This window comes from Heliangelus exortis, chromosome 9, assembly GCF_036169615.1.
Source record: "Heliangelus exortis chromosome 9, bHelExo1.hap1, whole genome shotgun sequence".
NCBI classification, from domain to species: Eukaryota; Metazoa; Chordata; class Aves; order Apodiformes; family Trochilidae; genus Heliangelus; species Heliangelus exortis.
The window spans coordinates 24,468,381-24,486,446 of record NC_092430.1 but is presented as its reverse complement, the minus strand read 5'-3'; the positions used below and the strand labels follow the sequence as shown (position 1 = coordinate 24,486,446).

At 39.5% G+C, this 18,066-nt stretch overlaps 1 protein-coding gene across 4 annotated transcripts in view; it reads right to left on the bottom strand.

Annotated features, from left to right (window-relative positions):
* Positions 1 to 2,959: 2,959 nt before the first annotated feature.
* Positions 2,960 to 18,066, bottom strand: part of IFT80 (intraflagellar transport 80) — a 49,224-nt gene continuing 34,117 nt past the window's right edge. For 2 of the 4 annotated variants that reach the window (XM_071752788.1, XM_071752787.1), the window contains 11 exons: positions 17,053 to 17,127; positions 16,273 to 16,436; positions 12,486 to 12,550; positions 11,809 to 11,944; positions 11,275 to 11,422; positions 10,276 to 10,447; positions 9,826 to 9,843; positions 8,009 to 8,098; positions 7,739 to 7,911; positions 6,333 to 6,456; positions 2,960 to 3,179 (listed from right to left, as the gene is read on the bottom strand). In XM_071752788.1, the coding sequence (XP_071608889.1) occupies positions 3,066 to 3,179; positions 6,333 to 6,456; positions 7,739 to 7,911; positions 8,009 to 8,098; positions 9,826 to 9,843; positions 10,276 to 10,447; positions 11,275 to 11,422; positions 11,809 to 11,944; positions 12,486 to 12,550; positions 16,273 to 16,436; positions 17,053 to 17,127 (1,279 nt within the window). In that variant the 3' untranslated portion in view covers positions 2,960 to 3,065. The remainder of the gene's footprint in view (positions 3,180 to 6,332; positions 6,457 to 7,738; positions 7,912 to 8,008; positions 8,099 to 9,825; positions 9,844 to 10,275; positions 10,448 to 11,274; positions 11,423 to 11,808; positions 11,945 to 12,485; positions 12,551 to 16,272; positions 16,437 to 17,052; positions 17,128 to 18,066) is intronic. The other 2 variants (XM_071752791.1, XM_071752789.1) reach the window with 1 other exon arrangement.

Sequence of the window (18,066 nt, the reverse complement as noted above, 5' to 3'; positions counted from 1 at the left end):
CCAAATCCCAGCTCTGCAGTGTCACCAAATCCCTCACCTGCAGCTGGAGAAGCCCCAACCAGAATCCAAACTCCCAGGCAGACTCCAACCTCACCTCTCACCTCCCTCAAAGATGCTTCCAGGATCCAGCTTCTCACCCACTGCTGGGCTGGGAAGCTTGGAGAGGGGGACACTGGTTTTCCTCCAGTAAAAAAATGGTTCTGGATAAACTGGGAACTGAGGTTTTCCCATCAGCTGTTTCAAAGCTTCAATCCTGTTCCAGTTTCCAAGGAGCAAATCCGACCAACAGATCTCCAATCTCTCCAAGACCAGAAGGCAAATGCTGTTTTTTCCTTTTTTTTCCTCCACACTATAAAAAACATAAAGCTAGAGGTAAAAATGAAGAAGGTTTCTTGACAACCTGCATTACCTGGAATCATTGGGAGCCAAAATGGGAAGTTAAAAGAGGGTGGAAAGCAAGATGACAGCAATACTTCCAAATATTTTATTTTTTTTTTTGTTCATGCACAAAGACTGAGCTGGGAAAACAGCTGTGGCCAAAGGCACTGACTGACCCCAACACTTTATTTAGGTTTTTCCCCCATTACACTGCTAGGAGGGGGGAAAATCTTCATATTTTGGTGTCATTTCCAAGCCTATTCCCAAGGAGAGCCCAGTGCAATGCTTGGAAGTTTAAAAGACAGAGCTGCTACCTGATGCACACAAGATTTTTTCAGTTTATTGCTTTTCTAATTACAGCTTTGAAACACTTGCCTCAGCTTTTGCCTCACTTAAAAACTCATTTTCCACACATCCAGTTGAATCTCCCTTCTTAAAACCAGAGAGAATCTACTGTGGCCAAGGGGATGAACATCCCTGGTACAGCTCTATCCTTCTGGTATTTCTTTTTCCTGAACAGAGGTCACTAAATGTCCTTTCAAAAACAATTGGAAAAGGGTCCAGGCAAATGCAATGTAAAACTTTAAACCCCCCTGACAAACTGGTTCAAAAATATCTTGGATTTTTTCCCCTGAAACTGCAGATGTGGTATGTTAAAAACCCTGCAAGAAGTAAGCCAGGGAAGAATGTTTTCTTCTGAGAATATATCCAAGGTAGGAACTCTACCAGGTTACTTGATAAAAATAAACAGCACTTTTCCTAAACTTGGGGTGTTTTTTATTCTTTCTTTTTCTATTTAACACGAACAAACTCAGCACAGCACATGGAAAAAAAAATAGATCTGATCATCTTTATATTGCCACTGGACTGGTCCTCAAAAATTGCTTGCACTGCATGACAGATCTGAGCCAGGCTTCATAAATTTCACATGAAACACTTGCCATTAGTGATATTTTTGAGTCCATTCTGGAACTGGCAAGTGCTTTCTGCAAGGGAAGGGGAGGGGAAGGTGTTCAATCCACAAGGAGACTGTGGAGTTTCCAAATGAGCTTCATCAAAAATGTTTTATTGAGCAGCCAGGTAAAAGCAATGGAGATCACCCCCTGCATCAGCTTTAGACACATCTTTGTTTGCTTTTAGGAAGAAATTTATGAACTTGGAAAAAAAAAAAAAAAGTGCCCTGGAATCCCCTGTACCAGGGATGTTCATCCCCTTGGCCACAGTAGATTCTCTCTGGTTTTAAGAAGGGAGATTCAACTGGATGTGTGGAAAATGTGTTTTTAAGTGAGGCAAAAGCTGAGGCAAGTGTTTCAAAGCTGTAATTAGAAAAGCAATAAACTGAAAAAATCTTGTGTGCATCAGGTAGCAGCTCTGTCTTTTAAACTTCCAAGCATTGCACTGGGCTCTCCTTGGGAATAGGCTTGGAAATGACATCAAAATATGAAGATTTTCCCCCCTTCTAGCAGTGTAATGGGGGAAAAACCTAAATAAAGTGTTGGGGTCAGTCAGTGCCTTTGGCCACAGCTGTTTTCCCAGCTCAGTCTTCGTGCATGGACAAAAAAAAAATAAAATATTTGGAAGTATTGCTGTCATCTTGCTTTCCACCCCCTTTTAACTTCCCATTTTGGCTCCCAGTGATTCCAGCTAATGCAGATTGTTCAAGAAACCTTCTTCATTTTTACCCTTCTTCAAACCTTCTTCATTTTTGCAAACCTGAGGAACACTGAATGTTTTGATGGGAGCACGTGAAAGATATGAAACAAATAATTATTCAGTGTCATTTATTAATTAACCTCCTGCACAGAACTTCCAACATCTGCAGCCACTTTCAGATGTAGGACAAAGCAAAACAGATCCTGATGAAACCCATGTCAAAAAAATATTTTCAGCTCAAGTGCTGGAGGCAGAAGAAGCTCCTGCAAAATGATTTTGCAACTCTAACCTTAAGGAAGGTCTCAATATTGCTGTCAGTTCTAATGTCAGATGCTACCAAACCAACTGGTTGTTACTTCACCTTCCAAAGCCCATTCCACACAATTTATGTTGTCTCAGAAAATACCCTTTATTGCTGCACAGTTTGTCACAGTGGCAACCCTGAGTGGCTGAAATAATCTAAAATAATCTATTCAAGAACTTGCAGGCACATACACACTGGCAGAAAAAGGTCTTGGCTTCACTGTGAGTGAAAGGGTCTTTTGCTCTTTATGGGTGCAAGCTCCTTTTTTAAGTTTTCAGAACTCACAGTTTGCTAAATTTGGTTTAGGGCAATTTAAATACAACTTTTCTGAGGTCCCTGAGGCTGCAGAAATACCCAAACTACTCAACTAGGTGCTCAAACAGGGCAATGGGTACTTAATTACAAGCCAGCCAAGGTTAAGTGATTTTAATGGCAATGAAAATGTAAAAAAGAGTAACAGAAAGGCAGCTAATTTCCCTCTTTTCTCACATGTGTATTATGGACTACAATGTGTTTACTCACTGGAGTCAGAACATAAACCCCAGATGAGAACAGAAGTCTCAAAATGAGACTGTAGTAAAGAAATAATTCTGCCTGTCATCCAGCAGTAAACAAGAACAACAGTTCTCACTCCTGAGGCTTTTTTATTTATGCTTGTCAAAAAAAAAAAAAAAAAAAAAGCCAGTATAAAATGTTCAAGAAGCACTTTTTAAGATGCCCAAAAGGACAGTTACTGCTGCACAGTCACACTGCCTCTCACTGAGGGACCAGATGCTGCTCCTTCTCTTTCTTGAGCAATTTCCAGCTCTGTTTTGGCTTTGATTTTATTCCAATCAATTTCCATCTGTAAGAAGAGAAAAAGAAGTGCACAGAAATCAACAAACATTATATGGAGAGGTTTAACAGATAGCTGCTCACTAACAGGGCAATTCCAAGTTACAAAGTGACCATATCAATTATTATTAATCAATGTAAGATCATTTATTATAATAATTATAGTTATAATAATTAATCAAGGAAAGATCATTAATTATAATAATTATAGTTATAATAATTAATCAATGTAAGATCATTAGTTGTAATAATTATAGTTATAATAATAAATCAGTATTATTAATTACTGACAACTTGCAATAACTGAATGCATGAAGGCACAGTTGAGTTCTAACAAACTGAGCTTTCCACCTTTAACATAAAGCAAGCTGTATTTTATATAAAAGAATAAATTTATATATATTACATAGTATATATTATATAAATGTTTGCTTTATATTGCACTATATGACATTTTATTATATTTCATTTCATACTAGAAAATATTTTTATATACTTTAATACTAATACTCCACATCTGGCAACACAAAAACCCAACACTAAACCACAAAAATTATATGGATCAATTTGCATCTCATTTTAATGAAATGGCATCTGTATCCCATTACCAAGAACACAGCCCTTCACCAGCAGGACACATGGTGATGGCTTTTGACTGCACCTAAAGGGAAACTGGCACATGGTATCAGTACGTATCTGATATCACAGAAATCAGATTTCTGCCTGAAACTCATCTCCTGCATCAAGAAATGTTTTAGCCTTTTCCTGGCATCTCTCCAGCCACAGAGAATTGTCATTTTCTGGCTGTGTTCTTTCAGGGCAACTTCAGACAGGAATTAAGAGTACAATATCTGTGGTACAGGGGGGCACAATCATTGCCTTTGCTGGGTTAGGAACTGGCTGGAGGGCCGGGCCCAGAGAGTGGTGCTGAACGGGGCTGCATCAAAATGGCGGCCGTGGTGTCCCCCAGGGATCAGTGTTGGGCCCAGTGCTGTTTGATATCTTTAGTGAGGATTTAGATGAGGGGATTGAGTCCATCATCAGCAAATTCACAGATGACACCAAGCTGGGGGGAAGTGTGGATCAGCTGGAAGGCAGGAGGGCTCTGCAGAGGGACCTGGACAGACTGGAGAGTTGGGCTGATCCCAAGGGGATGAGGTTCAACACAAGAACCCCATGGGGAGCTCCAGGCTGGGCACAGAGTGGCAGAAAGGGAGCTGGGAGTCTGGATTGCCAGGAAGCTGAAGAGGAGGCAGCAGTGTGCCCAGGTGGCCAAGAAGGCCAATGGCATCCTGGGCTGGCTCAGGAAGAGCGTGGCCAGCAGGTCCAGGGAAGGGATTCTGCCCCTGTGCTCAGCCCTGGGGAGGCCACAGCTTGAGTCCTGTGTCCAGTTCTGGGCCCCTCAGCTCAGGAAGGAGATTGAGGTGCTGGAGCAGGTCCAAAGGAGGCAACTGGGCTGGGGAAGGGACTGGAGCACAGATCCTCTGAGGAGAGGCTGAGGGAGCTGGGGGTGTTGAGGCTGGAGAAGAGGAGGCTCAGGGGAGACCTCATCACTCTCTCCAACTCCCTGAAAGGAGGTTGGAGCCAGGGGGGGGTTGGGCTCTTTTCCCAGGCAACTCTCAGCAAGACAAGAGGGCACAAGAGGGCTCAAGTTGTGCCAGGGGAGGTTTAGGTTGGCCATGAGAAAGAATTTCTTTCTGGAGAGGGTGCTCAGGCATTGGAATGGGCTGCCCAGGGAAGGGGTGGATTCTCCATCCCTGGAGCTATTTCAAAAGAGCCTGGATGTGGCACTCAGTGCCATGGGCTGGGAACCACGGGGGGAGTGGAGCAAGGGTTGGACTTGAGGAGCTCTGAGGTCCCTTCCAACCCAGCCCATTCTAGGACTCTAGGATTCCCCAGAAAAATTCTTGCCAAGAAAGAATGGATCATGGTGCATGGGATGACTCCAAAGACACATCCAAAAATGTAATCACAGAGTTGAGTTTCACTGCTGGAGAACTCAGAATGTCAAAGTTGGGATGGGGAAAAAGAAAAAAAAAATCTCAAGTGCTGCAGAGGGAATTTTCAGAGGAGCTGTTACTCTGTTGACTGAATCCTGAAGGGAAGATGCTGGGGGAGGCAAGATGTAAGCACAGTGCCCTCACATCCTGTGAAAAGGTTAATTCCCCAGTTCAGGATGCATGGACTGGCTCCAGGTGCTTTGGATCTGATGACTGAAATATTATTAATATTATTATTATTACACATTACTCTGTAATCAGATAAGGAATCTAAATAACGTTCTCAGCTTTGAGAAGAGAGGTAAAAAGCTCCTTACTCAAACCTGAAGGATTTCGGTTGGTGAGAGGGAAACTGAGGCCCATTTTTTCCCCTGAGAAGGAACAGCAGCCCAAAAATCTTCCTTTTCTCTTTGATGCCCTTAACATTTCCTTCTAGCTTTGCTGTATGAGTCCTAGAGGCTGCATTAAGAATTTAAATCACTACTGTAGCCAAGAATTAAAATCTTCTTCATCAAACAGGTCCCCTCCCATCTGCGGGTCAAGACCTTCAGGAAGTGGATACAGAAAAGGACTTTTTTACCCCAGGAATCTTCTGTTTTTAGCCCAGAAACCTTCTGGGGAATCCAGCACATCAACTTCTAGCTCAAGAACTGTGGGATCTGCCCTCAGTCTTTTCAGTTCTATGAAAAGCTAATAAATGCAAACAGGCTCCTGATGATGGGGAGGGTTTCCAGAAGTTTGGTGAAATTGTCTATTTAGCTGTTTGGCAGAATGGGTTGTAGTTCACCCTTTACATAAATCTGGACCCCTTTGATGTTTGTTATTGTTGCCATCCATAAAATCCCCTAAAAATGCTGAAGACATTTAGGAAGTACACATTCAATCATACTAAGGTCTGGCTCCCTGTTTAGGGAAAGCAACTGTGCCTCCAGTTGTTTAACCCTTGGCAGCTACTAAATGTATACATTCTATATCTGTGCCTTACATCAAAACCTCACAGGCCAAGCAGCCACACATCAAGCCATCAATTTGTCCTTTGGTGCCCAGTCTCAAGATTTATGTCCACATTTGAAGAAAAGAAGGAAAAAGTAAGAGCAATTCCCCAACAGGTTACAAAGAGCAGGCTGACCTAAAGCTGTAGATTATTCCTAAGGAATACTTACACCTTCTGCATATTGCAAAAAACTTTTGTTGGTTTCCTTTTTACCAAAGTCCTCTAGGAACTTCTGTCTGTAAGCCAGGACTGTGTCAACATGGGTCTTGTGCTTTACTGCTAGCTCTAGGGCCCTGGAATAAAAGAGAAATGGGCTTTATAAAATGCTGGGGCATGACAATCACCATGGGTTTGCAAAACAATACACTGGGAAGTGTTTGGGATGCAGGCAAAACCTCCTGGAGCCAGGAGGTTTTACCCCAGTATCAGTCACAGGAGATCCAAGAGAGCCAGAGAAGGAGTCCATCTGCTTGGTGATGCTTGGTGTGAAAAATATCCAACATTATTTCTGTTGACAACCTCTGGAGTTTGATAATAGGGGTGCATTTATTTGAAGGAAATAAACCAGAATGGAGAGTTGAGAAAAAGAAAAGGGACAAAATAATAATAAAAAAAAAAATAAATGGGCAAAAGCAACAAATTTTAAGTAACTTTATTATAGTCAGGACTTGCTTCTGAACAGTGTGATAATCCACATGTATGGTGATTTATAACTATTCTGTAGATGGGAAAGATGGATCACTGGATTAGTTTAATTTATTACTCACATCTGTTTTCTTCTGAATGACAAAAGGAACACTGGTGTTTGGTAGATGCAGTTTTTAGCTGATACATGTTAGGCAACATAATAAAAAAAACACAGATAAGCCGAGAGGAAAAAAGCAACTTTTTGCCCACAGTGATACAAATAGAACAGGAGGGAAATGAGTAGTAAATGGCCTCAGAAGGTTCTGTCAGAAAACGTGGGTTGTGTTTAAAGGAGAAATTCCTGCTTTGTTTTCTCAGGCCTAATTCATGTGTCATCCACCTACACAGTGCTGGGAGCCTGAATGGCCATGTGTCTATTTTTAGCTGCAAGACATTTCAAAACAGCTTTGAGCTCTTTGAGGGTCACAGAGAGTTTGAGGTATTGCTGAGGACATTTCTGCCTTAGCAATAATGAAAAAGCAGAATGTTATTTCAAAATTATTCCAAGCATGTTTTTTGGACTTTCATCACAGAATACATGTGTCTTCTGAAAATGAGAGGGGGGAAAAAAAAAACAAAAGTTGCTTCATCGGTTGTTGTCAGGATGTGATTAACTTCATCTTTTTATAGCTCAGGGCAACTCCAGATATGAAATTAGTCAGCTAAATGTCTGCAATAAAACAACTGATCTAAATTTAGAGGTTACCTCAGTGAGGCTGCTCATAAACAGAATGTGTTTAAAGCAATCAGAGAATCACAGAGCGTCAGGTCGGGTGGGAGCTCAGGGATCATCTGCTCCAACCCTTCTGATATTTATTATTCTTTATCTGAGACTTCAAACTTTCCAAAGTGGGGGAGAATCCACCCTTGCCCCTTCCCCAATCCTACCTTTCCCAATTGAAGAGGTTAATGTTGATTTGGATGGCTTGATAAACCAGGCCTGTTTGAAGGAGCAGTGTTTCAGCTTCTTGGGTGTTCCCATTGAACAGCAGGATCTGAGCCATCCTGGACTCTTTTGATGGAAGCTCTTTGATAGAATTGATAAACTGAACCTTGTCAATCTGCTCAGGAGATGGTAGAATGGTTTATATAGAGGCAAATGAATGAATAAAATCAGTTTTGATATGATTTAACTGGAAAGGAAAAGTATTTTCTCACCTCACCAATGGACGCGTAGGCGATTTCTGCTGTGGCCATGTCTCTGCTGGCAACAGCCATGGCAGCCAAACATGCCCACATAGTCTGATCCTGAAATTTCGAGCAGAATAAAACTCCTTAAACCTCAAACACTCATTAGGAGGCTACAGATGACTTCCCAAAGGAAGCACCCAAGTCCTGAAATGTGGTAAGATAACACATTTCTCTCTATGCCATTCGTGGCCTACACAAGAACCCCATGGGGAGCTCCAGGCTGGGCACAGAGTGGCAGAAAGGGAGCTGGGAGTCTGGATTGCCAGGAAGCTGAAGAGGAGGCAGCAGTGTGCCCAGGTGGCCAAGAAGGCCAATGGCATCCTGGGCTGGCTCAGGAAGAGCGTGGCCAGCAGGTCCAGGGAAGGGATTCTGCCCCTGTGCTCAGCCCTGGGGAGGCCACAGCTTGAGTCCTGGGTCCAGTTCTGGGCCCCTCAGCTCAGGAAGGAGATTGAGGTGCTGGAGCAGGTCCAAAGGAGGCAACTGGGCTGGGGAAGGGACTGGAGCACAGATCCTCTGAGGAGAGGCTGAGGGAGCTGGGGGTGTTGAGGCTGGAGAAGAGGAGGCTCAGGGGAGACCTCATCACTCTCTCCAACTCCCTGAAAGGAGGTTGGAGCCAGGGGGGGGTTGGGCTCTTTTCCCAGGCAACTCTCAGCAAGACAAGAGGGCACAAGAGGGCTCAAGTTGTGCCAGGGGAGGTTTAGGTTGGCCATGAGAAAGAATTTCTTTCTGGAGAGGGTGCTCAGCCATTGGAATGGGCTGCCCAGGGAAGGGGTGGATTCTCCATCCCTGGAGCTATTTCAAAAGAGCCTGGATGTGGCACTCAGTGCCATGGGCTGGGAACCACGGGGGGAGTGGAGCAAGGGTTGGACTTGAGGAGCTCTGAGGTCCCTTCCAACCCAGCCCAGTCTAGGATTCTAGGATTCTATGATCTCTTACTAGAAAGGCACAACTCCTACTACTTAATTATTTCTCTGAACTCCTTAATTATCAAAATGTTGAGGTTGTGACCAGCAGAGACTGACAGTGTGGCTGATCATTAGTTCTCAGTGTCTCACTCAGTAATGAACTCCTGCCATCCCTTTATCAGCATCTCAGGAGTGTCCCTGTCACTGCTTGTGGAACTCTGCTGGAAACCAAAGCACTGGTTGGGGTTAAAAAAAAAAACCCCAAAATATTTTAATCTGGATCATCTCAACCTGACTCCAGAAATAACTGTACTGGAACCATGATGCTGATATTCACACTAATTGCACAGTTATCATAAACCTACTACAAATGGAAGAGAAAGGGAAAAAAAAAATCACTGGAGAACATAAGCCTGCTGAAATATAAATATATAAATTAGAGCTTCAAAAGTTCTGATTCCTTTGTGGCCATTTCAGGACATTTTATCTTTAGAATTAAGAATCAGAAAAACTTAGTAGCAATAATAACAATATCAATAATAATAACAACAGCACCACTAACATTATTATTGTTGTTGTTATTACAAGATCCTTGTTTTCTTTTTTCATGGCTTTTGCATTATTTTCACCCAACCTTAAAGGAACCCTCAAGCTCAGAAAAACATTTAGGAAAATCCTGATTATTTTGATATCTTCCCTGTTCAACTCTGACTGCATAGTGACAAAGTTACACTACTAAAACCTGGCAGTCATATGAAAGCACTGATGTCTTTTTTTAGCAGTAAATAAGGGAAAGGAAGGAGGGTTTGGGGGAGATATTTTTTTGGGGGTTCTGTTTTGGGTTTTTTGGGTGTCTGTTCTAAAGGCTGCCAGACTCACCTTATCAGTTGATGTTGCCTAAATACATACAAAAGCAAGCAAAGGAAAAAAAGAAAACACAAACAAAACAAGTGAAATAAAATATGAAAAATACCTGCACGTGGACATGCAGATAATTTTATCAGTTTTATTAGAGGCCCAGCCCTGAAAACTTTAGCTTATTAATAACTTCTGTGAGTTAATAACTGTGAGTACCTGTGTTCAATCTGGACTTTGGTGTGAGCAAAAAGAAGGATTTTTATTAGGTATAATAAAACCCAAAATTATGTATTTCATATAATTACAAAAAATGTCTCATTTTTCAAGACCAGCCCCCAGATCCTCAGCAGCAAAGCAGAACAAAAAAGAGATGTAACATCTGATGTGCCACTGTAATTATTAACTTCATGCTTGAAAAGATAAATATTAGGGTGAAAGTAGATCTGAATATTCCAAATATTTAGCATTTACCTTGACAAAGCGACACAGTCTGACAGCATCTTCCCATTTGGAACTACCAACATACTCATGGAGAATCCCAGGATAAGGTGAAATATTGAGGTGAATAAGTGAACCATCTGCTCTTCTAATTGTTACTTGATTTCCTACAAAATGTACAATCTGGGGATTTTTGCTAAATTCACTGGGTAGAGAAAGAAAGGTAAAGTTAATACTCACTTCTTCCTTAGTGAAAAGATTTGGGATGTAAAGAAATCTTTGTTTCAGGATTACAACACAGTTACACTTCATTGTCAGAGCATGTAAAAATCTAAGTTATTCAGTGGTTAAACCCAACAGAGAGCAGCCATGGCCTCTAAAAATAAAATTGGAGTTATGCACATTCATTGGCTGTGAGGCAAAGGCAAACTGCCTATTCCTGAGGAAAATTTCAAATAATTTTTTCAGTAGAAAATATTTGGGTTCTGACAATTCTGTAATTAATGAGCTCAGGTATTCCCTGTGAATCATTTCATAGCACAAAGCACACAGGCTGAAGGAAACATGCAAATAAACATGCTGAGCTAAAAAATAATGTTAATATGTTAATAATGTTAATAATGTTAATAATGTTAATATTTTAATAATGTTAATAATGTTAATAATGTTAATAATGACCTTGGATCTCCATATTTTAAATTTTCAGAAGTTACTTGAAACTGATCCTGGTTGGCTGTTTTTTTTTTAACAAACCAAGGCAATATTTCAGGAGACAGGAATAAAATCTTCCTTTTGGATCAAGGTATTGTTCTGCTTGTACACTGTGCATTGTCATTTCCACCTCAAACTTTATCCTAAACCTTCTAAAACAATTTTTCCTCATTTCCAAATCAAGCAGCAGGAACTTGAAAGGAATTTTACAAGTTGCCACCCTGGCTTCTACTTCGACCAAATGAAGAGAATTCTTTCAGGAATGAGTAAACTGGTTAAAATACACAATAACACCTTTTTTGATCAAAAAGGATCTATTACCTGGCATCTTTTTCATACAGAGTTTTTGGCAAAAGATCTTTATCTACATAGACTGTGTTGGGGTAGTACCAGACAGTAAACCGGGTGTCCTGGATCCCACAGAGAATGTTGGATGTGTCATTCCAAGCCAAAGTTTGAACCATTGTCCCTTAATTTAAAGAGAAGGAAATAAATGTAAAAAGAACAGAATAATGGGCATTTCCACTAGAATTTTCAAAAGAAACTTCAGTTCCTTCTGTAAGGCTGGGTTTTAACCCCCCCAGTTTGCAAGGTTTACATCCTACACATTTTCAGCCAGATTCAGTTCTCTCTTTCTAAAAGTTCTTTTCAGAATAATGTTTTTATCAGAATTTAGACCAAATGTACCAAAATTATTCCCACCACTACCTCAGGAAAGCCATAGGACTATTTCTAATGTTTTTTTTTTTTTCAAGTCCAATTTCACTGCTAATTAAAAAGCACAATTTTGCCTCTTGTGCAAGCTCAAAATCTATTTGCATGCTAGCATGGGAACTGATTTTGAGTTTTTCTTACCTAATTTGACAATCTTCTGTTCTTTTCCAAACCGTTTAACTGAAGTGATGTAAAGATCTCTGTTCTTATCAATAAAAGCTATTTTTCTCTCACTTGTAAGTCCTTTCTGGTCCAATGCAATCTCCACTATTTCTGCCTGAAAAGGAAAAAAGATCTGATTTTTTATTTTGGAGATCCCTATCACAGCAAGCATGTGACACCCAAATGAATGCTTTATTTAAGCAAGGCACAAAACCCTTGAAAAACTGAACTGTGAAGACACTTCATCTGTGTCTTCTCTGTTGAATGAAGCATTATATAAATGGAATTTCATGCAGATTCAAACAAAACTGCAACAGAGAAGACTTTAGGAATTTACCAGAAAACTGCAGAAACACCAGTGGCAGTCCCAAAGCCAAAGCTGAATCTCTCTGATCAGTTTTGCTGCTCTTTACCTGTAGTTTCACACACTTGATGTGCACAAGAAACACCTCCCAGTAACTGCACAGACCCTACCCCTCTGTACATCAACACTGCATAAAAAAATCTGATTTTTGGTATTTTTTTGAGTCAGCTAGAGCAGTCAAGCTCTTTTCTGTTAAGAGTGTAAAGCTTTCATAGATTATTAGACACATTATTGAGGAAACCCATTAATGGTTCTTCATTTCAAAGTGTAAGAAAAAAGAGAAATTCCTTACCTTATGGGTTAGAGGCTTCCCATCACCTAAGGGCTTTCCAGATAAAGCTTCAAAAATGTAGATAACTGAAGGAAAAAAAGAACAAAAACCCCAATATGGTTTATAAGTTAAAAGCACCAGTTCTTCACAGACTTTGGAAGCAAGTTTGTACCCTGCATTTTAAATAAATTAATGTTACCAAGGCTATCTGATAGATTTACTCCATATCTCAACCCATTAATGAATATGAAAGTGATGCCCATGGAAATATATTTTCCTAGAGGAATTAGTACCAGATATTTAGAACACTTTCCTTTGAACTACTGGGTAAAACATCCTGCAGAAGCATTCTCTGGTTTGAATTTTTAACACAGGGGTCCCTCAGCTTGGTCTTTTTTCAGGACAGTTTAGGGTTTCTGTCTGTCATGCTGACACAGTGACAAGAAGTGGCTTCCTCAGAAAGGATCTGTTTTATCTTGAGTGTTACATATAATGCTTGTAATCTTTACCAAAAATCCATCTGTTTCACCCTGTTTCACCCTCAAAAAATAAAAAAGAAACAAAAAAATCTTCCAACCCCCAACCTACTTCACCTCTATTTCTGCCATACCAAGTGAAGACTCAATTTGCAACCTGCCTAAAAATGAAGTTCCTCTTTCTTTCTGTCTTTGTCTTTCTCTTCACACATCTGTGTGTGTGAGGCAGAGAGATCCATGAGCATTAAAAACCCCATTTATGCCTCCTTTATGTACAGCCTGTGAGCACACAGAGAGATGCAGGCATTCCAACCTAGAGAAACATCAGCAGGATGTCCCTTCAAGCCCACAATTCCAGGTTATTTCCTGGAAAAAACAGCTGGGACAGGAACATTGCAGCTGTTCCACACCACATCCCAGCTGGGGAATCAACACTTTACCTGTAAATACCCAGGATGCCAACCTGAATCCTGCTGCTTCTGCCTCCACCAGGACACAGGATGTTGCTTTCAGGTCAATGTTTACAGGGGCAAAATTATAAAAAAAACCCAAAAAACCCAACCCAACTGTAAGAGCAGGTGTTCAGAGGAGGAAAAGAAAGGGTTTTGCACAAGGGTTGCTCTTGGCAGTTGGTTAAATCTACAGAAGGAAACCTGTTGCTCCTGAGAAGTGTTTTTTTTTCTCTTTTCTGCATGGCTCCCTGTGTAATATTTATTTTCATCTGGTATAGCTATACCAGCCCAAATTCATGCTGCTAAACTAGCTGTAGGAAGTGAGATTATTAAAGTAAACCACTGCAGCTAATTGTCAAGTCAAACAGGTTAACCTGTCATTAATCTGCAGCTGCTATTAAGGTATTTCAGAAAATAATTGACACTGAAATTTATTTTTCCTAATTAAAATGCATTTTCTATAAGTTGTTTGGGTTTTTTCTCCCCATGTCTGAAAAAATTCCACATCCCTTTGCAGTCATTTAGAACCTAAAAAAATATATTTATGTGTATATATATATATATTTACTTATGTATATATATTTAATGTATAAATAAAAAATATAACAAAACATATAAATACAAAAATAAATTAAAATATAAATAAAGAATATAACCAAAATTCTCTCACTTGGAACACCCAAAGAGAGCAGCTACTCTCTGCCTTTTAACACACATGTTCTGTTATCATGAATAATTTATTGCTCCTGGGGCCAGCAGCTCCTTTTTGACAGCTTCATTACAACTGAGGAAGGGCTGTAAGGACAGATTTTTTTTTTTTTCTACATCACTGAAAAAGGAAGAATATCCAGGTAAAAAGACCATAGCACATTTTTTCTCTCTGTTGTAGAGTAAATCAGCCTGCAGAGAGCTCCCTGCTACAAGGTGTGAAGTGCTGCCTGTCCCAGACTGAGCTATCTGAGGTATTTCTATAATGCAGGGCATTAGGAACAACAGATCTGCCCTCAAAATAGGGCACAGAAAACAAACACTTGTGCTGGAGTGAGTTAAGAAGAATAAACAGGCCTTGACAAGCCCTGGTTTTCTGTGCCAAGTATCTGTTTTCCTCTCTGCTGGCATATTTTTATTATTATTTTTTATTCTAACAGCATCAAGGTGTCAATAAGGCAATAAAAGAAAGTCTCTGTGTTATATTAAGTAACATATAAATAAACATACACACCCCCTTGTAATATGAAAACTCGTGTAATAAAATTTGTGTAATATACAAAGTAAAAAAGTTCAGAATGAAGATGAAACTTTTCATGTTTTAATTTCTAACTTTTTTGCAAACAACTTCTTTCCTCTGAGTAATTGACACTGAAATTTATTTTTCCTAATTAAAATGCATTTTCTATATTATACAGCTGCTTTAGATATTTATTTAGATATTTATTTAGATATTTATGGCTTGGTGCTATGGGATAATATTTTTTGAGGCAGTTGTCCTTCAAAAATGAAATGGGCATGACAGTTATATTGCTACTTAAAAAACTTCATTATTCAAATTTAATAATATGTAAAAGAAATACATAAAAGAGCTGTTTAATAATGAAAGATAAGGATGTACAAGAAAAAAACATGCAAGTTGTACAGAGTAGCAAAAATGCTTTGTAACAAGTGAGAAAAACCTCACCTTTTTTTGGTTTTTTTTGCTTGGGGAGGAATGGCTTGAAGGATTATTACAAGGTTTTTTTTTCCAGCCATCAAGTAATTTAAACTGTGGGTTATATGCTGAGAAAGCCACCATGCAATCAGTACTAAAGGACCTAAAATAATCAGGAGCTGCTTTTGCCTTTCCTCCTGTACACTGAAAGGTTTTTTTTCCTCTGGCAAAAGGAAGATAAATCTGGGGCTTCCCTGCTGCAAGAGAAAGAATTCAAAAATTCTGAAAATACCTAAAATTCAACCAAATTACAGCTAAAAGAGGAGTGTTAGCTGGAACCAGGAGCAGGAAGTTTCCCCTGTTTCACTCTGCATTACCAGCAACTCCTCTGCAGTTTTTCCCACTGGGAATCCCCTTCTTGGCCACATTTTAGGGAAATTCAGCTACAGAGAGCACCCCAGCTCTTTGGGAGATCTGTACTGCCTGGAAATGGCACAGTTCTGAAGTCAAAATTTACACACATGGGTTTTCCAGCAATGGAAGAATTAAAAATTTCACTTGTTGCCCAGGCAAACTTCCATGAAGAGACAGAACAAAGCTGACTGACAAAAAGAAATCTCTCTACCACTCATTTATGCAAAAACTTTACCTGAAGCTCATTTGGCCCTGCTGTGGTTTAGAATGATGGTGCTTTTGATGCCAAAACCCAAAATTTAAGAGTCTAAAAATCTCCAAGAACACAAGAGAAACCATCACCCACCTCCTGGCTGTGGTTGTATCAGCTGCATGTAGAATTACACCAAAATAAAGCAATGCAAAGAACATCTGAGAAATAAATTGAATGAATCAAAGCTAAAATCCTGGTAGCTTTTAAGAGCAGCAGAAAAAGTTGCCCAGGTACTTTAGAAAATTTGATGTCAGAGAGGGAAAACCTACAATTCAAGTATTTCCTGCAAATATTCCATGATTCTCTGAAGCATTACACAGAACTGGAAGGTTAGAAACAGAAATAATCCTCTAAGTTTTGCCACCAAGTTAATTCCTCTTTATAATAAATATTATCTTTAATAAGATAATAAGATACAATAAGATAATAATAAGATATTTTTATAATATTATCTTACAGATAAATTGTTTATGCTTTCTTTTTTACCATAAGTATGCTAAGGAAAGACAAATGCAAAGAGGTTGAAGATTCCATAATAAATAATTAGCAAACAAGGAATAAAACTTACCCTTTTCATCAGCTTTGTCTCTTACTGCTAATGTATCATTGCTCAGAGATACTGTCTGGGCATTTAAAATGTCTGTTCTCATCCCTGGAAATTTTGGGGAGGAAATTAATCTTCCTTCATATGAATATAAATAGAGCCCTCCACCATCTACAAGAAGAAAATGCCTACAAAAACAAACCAAAACCTAAATCACTAAATAATACAGAAAAACATGGTGACAGCTTCAACAGTTTTAAGGTAATTGTCTGATAGCCTGCAAATTTTTTTCAGTTAAACTACATAATTTCTAGCAATTCATTCCTGGCAATTCCAAGGGGAAAAAGCTGACTGATAACAAGAAATTCCTGAAATTACATTTGGAAATGGAGAATGAAATAGGAATTTCTTGCACACATCACACAAATATGTAAGTAAAACCCAACTCTTTCTTTTTATCTGGCATACCTGGCAAGGTTTTTAATAAAAACTGGAGACAAAAGGTAATTTTTATAAAATTAATTCCAGTTGAAAAACACAACATAAAACCCCCAGATGTTAGTGTGATGTCAGAAGATCTATTTTCTGCCATAAATAAAAGTATATTTTATATATAAATACATAACATTTGAAAAGATTTATTACCACCATCACAGACCTATGGCAAATATACCAGTGAACCCTTTTCATGCCACTTACCAACAGAGTCACCTTTTTCTCTAATTCTCACATCTCAATCCATGCTTATTTTACATAACAAGGTTTTAGGAAATTAATGCTCACATCTAACAAGCACTGAGTTACCTTTCTGCTTGTAGAATCAAACTAACTGTTCCTTCCTTCAGGTCAAAGATCAGAGGTGTATTCCAGTTCTTTGTACTGCAACAACAATAAAAAGGTTTATTGAACCCTCTCATCTTCAGGTATCATTGCAAATGCTTTTAATCATTTAACATTCCTAAAAAGGGAGGCTTTGAAAAAGAAAACAGCATTTAAGAAGCCAAATAACAGTGATCCCCATGCAGGATGAGCCAAAGACACTGCTGCCTTCATTTTTGCAGCCCCTCACCCTAGCAGCAGCTGAGCCAGGAATTCTAGTAAACAGTAAAATCACTTTTTAAATGAAAAAAATATATTATTTAAATATTTCTGAACTAAATTTTAACTGTTTCACAGTGGTGCAGAGGTAGGATAGAGTCCCCCTCTTGTCCCTCTGCTTGATTGTTCAGCATTAGTCACCTCAGGGGACAGACAAGGGACTTTAGGAGTGAACTTTAAATTTCAGCAAATGAAACAGAAGATCATGTTCTCAAAACATGACACAGCACTGAGTCACTCCTATCCTATTCCAAAACAATGTCATGCCAGAAGTAGCATCCAAAAAACCAGGAGTCCCTAGATGGAGGCAGGAATAGAGCTGCCTATAGCCACCATTCCTGAAAAAAAAAAGAAAAAGAAAAAAAGAAAGCCTGACAAATTTTTGTAGCAAACTGAAGAGGGGGTGATGGCACCAGCAGGAAGCTGCAGACAGGATGATGCTGGAGGGCAACAATATTCCCAGCATATTTTGTTGTAGATGATGACAGAATGGTTTGGGCTGGAAAGCACCTTAAGGACCATCTTCAAATGATGATCTTTTAGGATCTTTTAGGTCCTTTCCATCCTTAGCCATTCTATGATTCTATAATCCAGTTCCAACCCCTCTGCCATGAGCAGGGACTTCCCCCACCAGCCCAGGTTGCTCAAGGTCCCAACCAACCTGGCCTTCAACACTTCCACAACCTCCTTGGGCAACCTGTTCCATCATTTCACCAACCT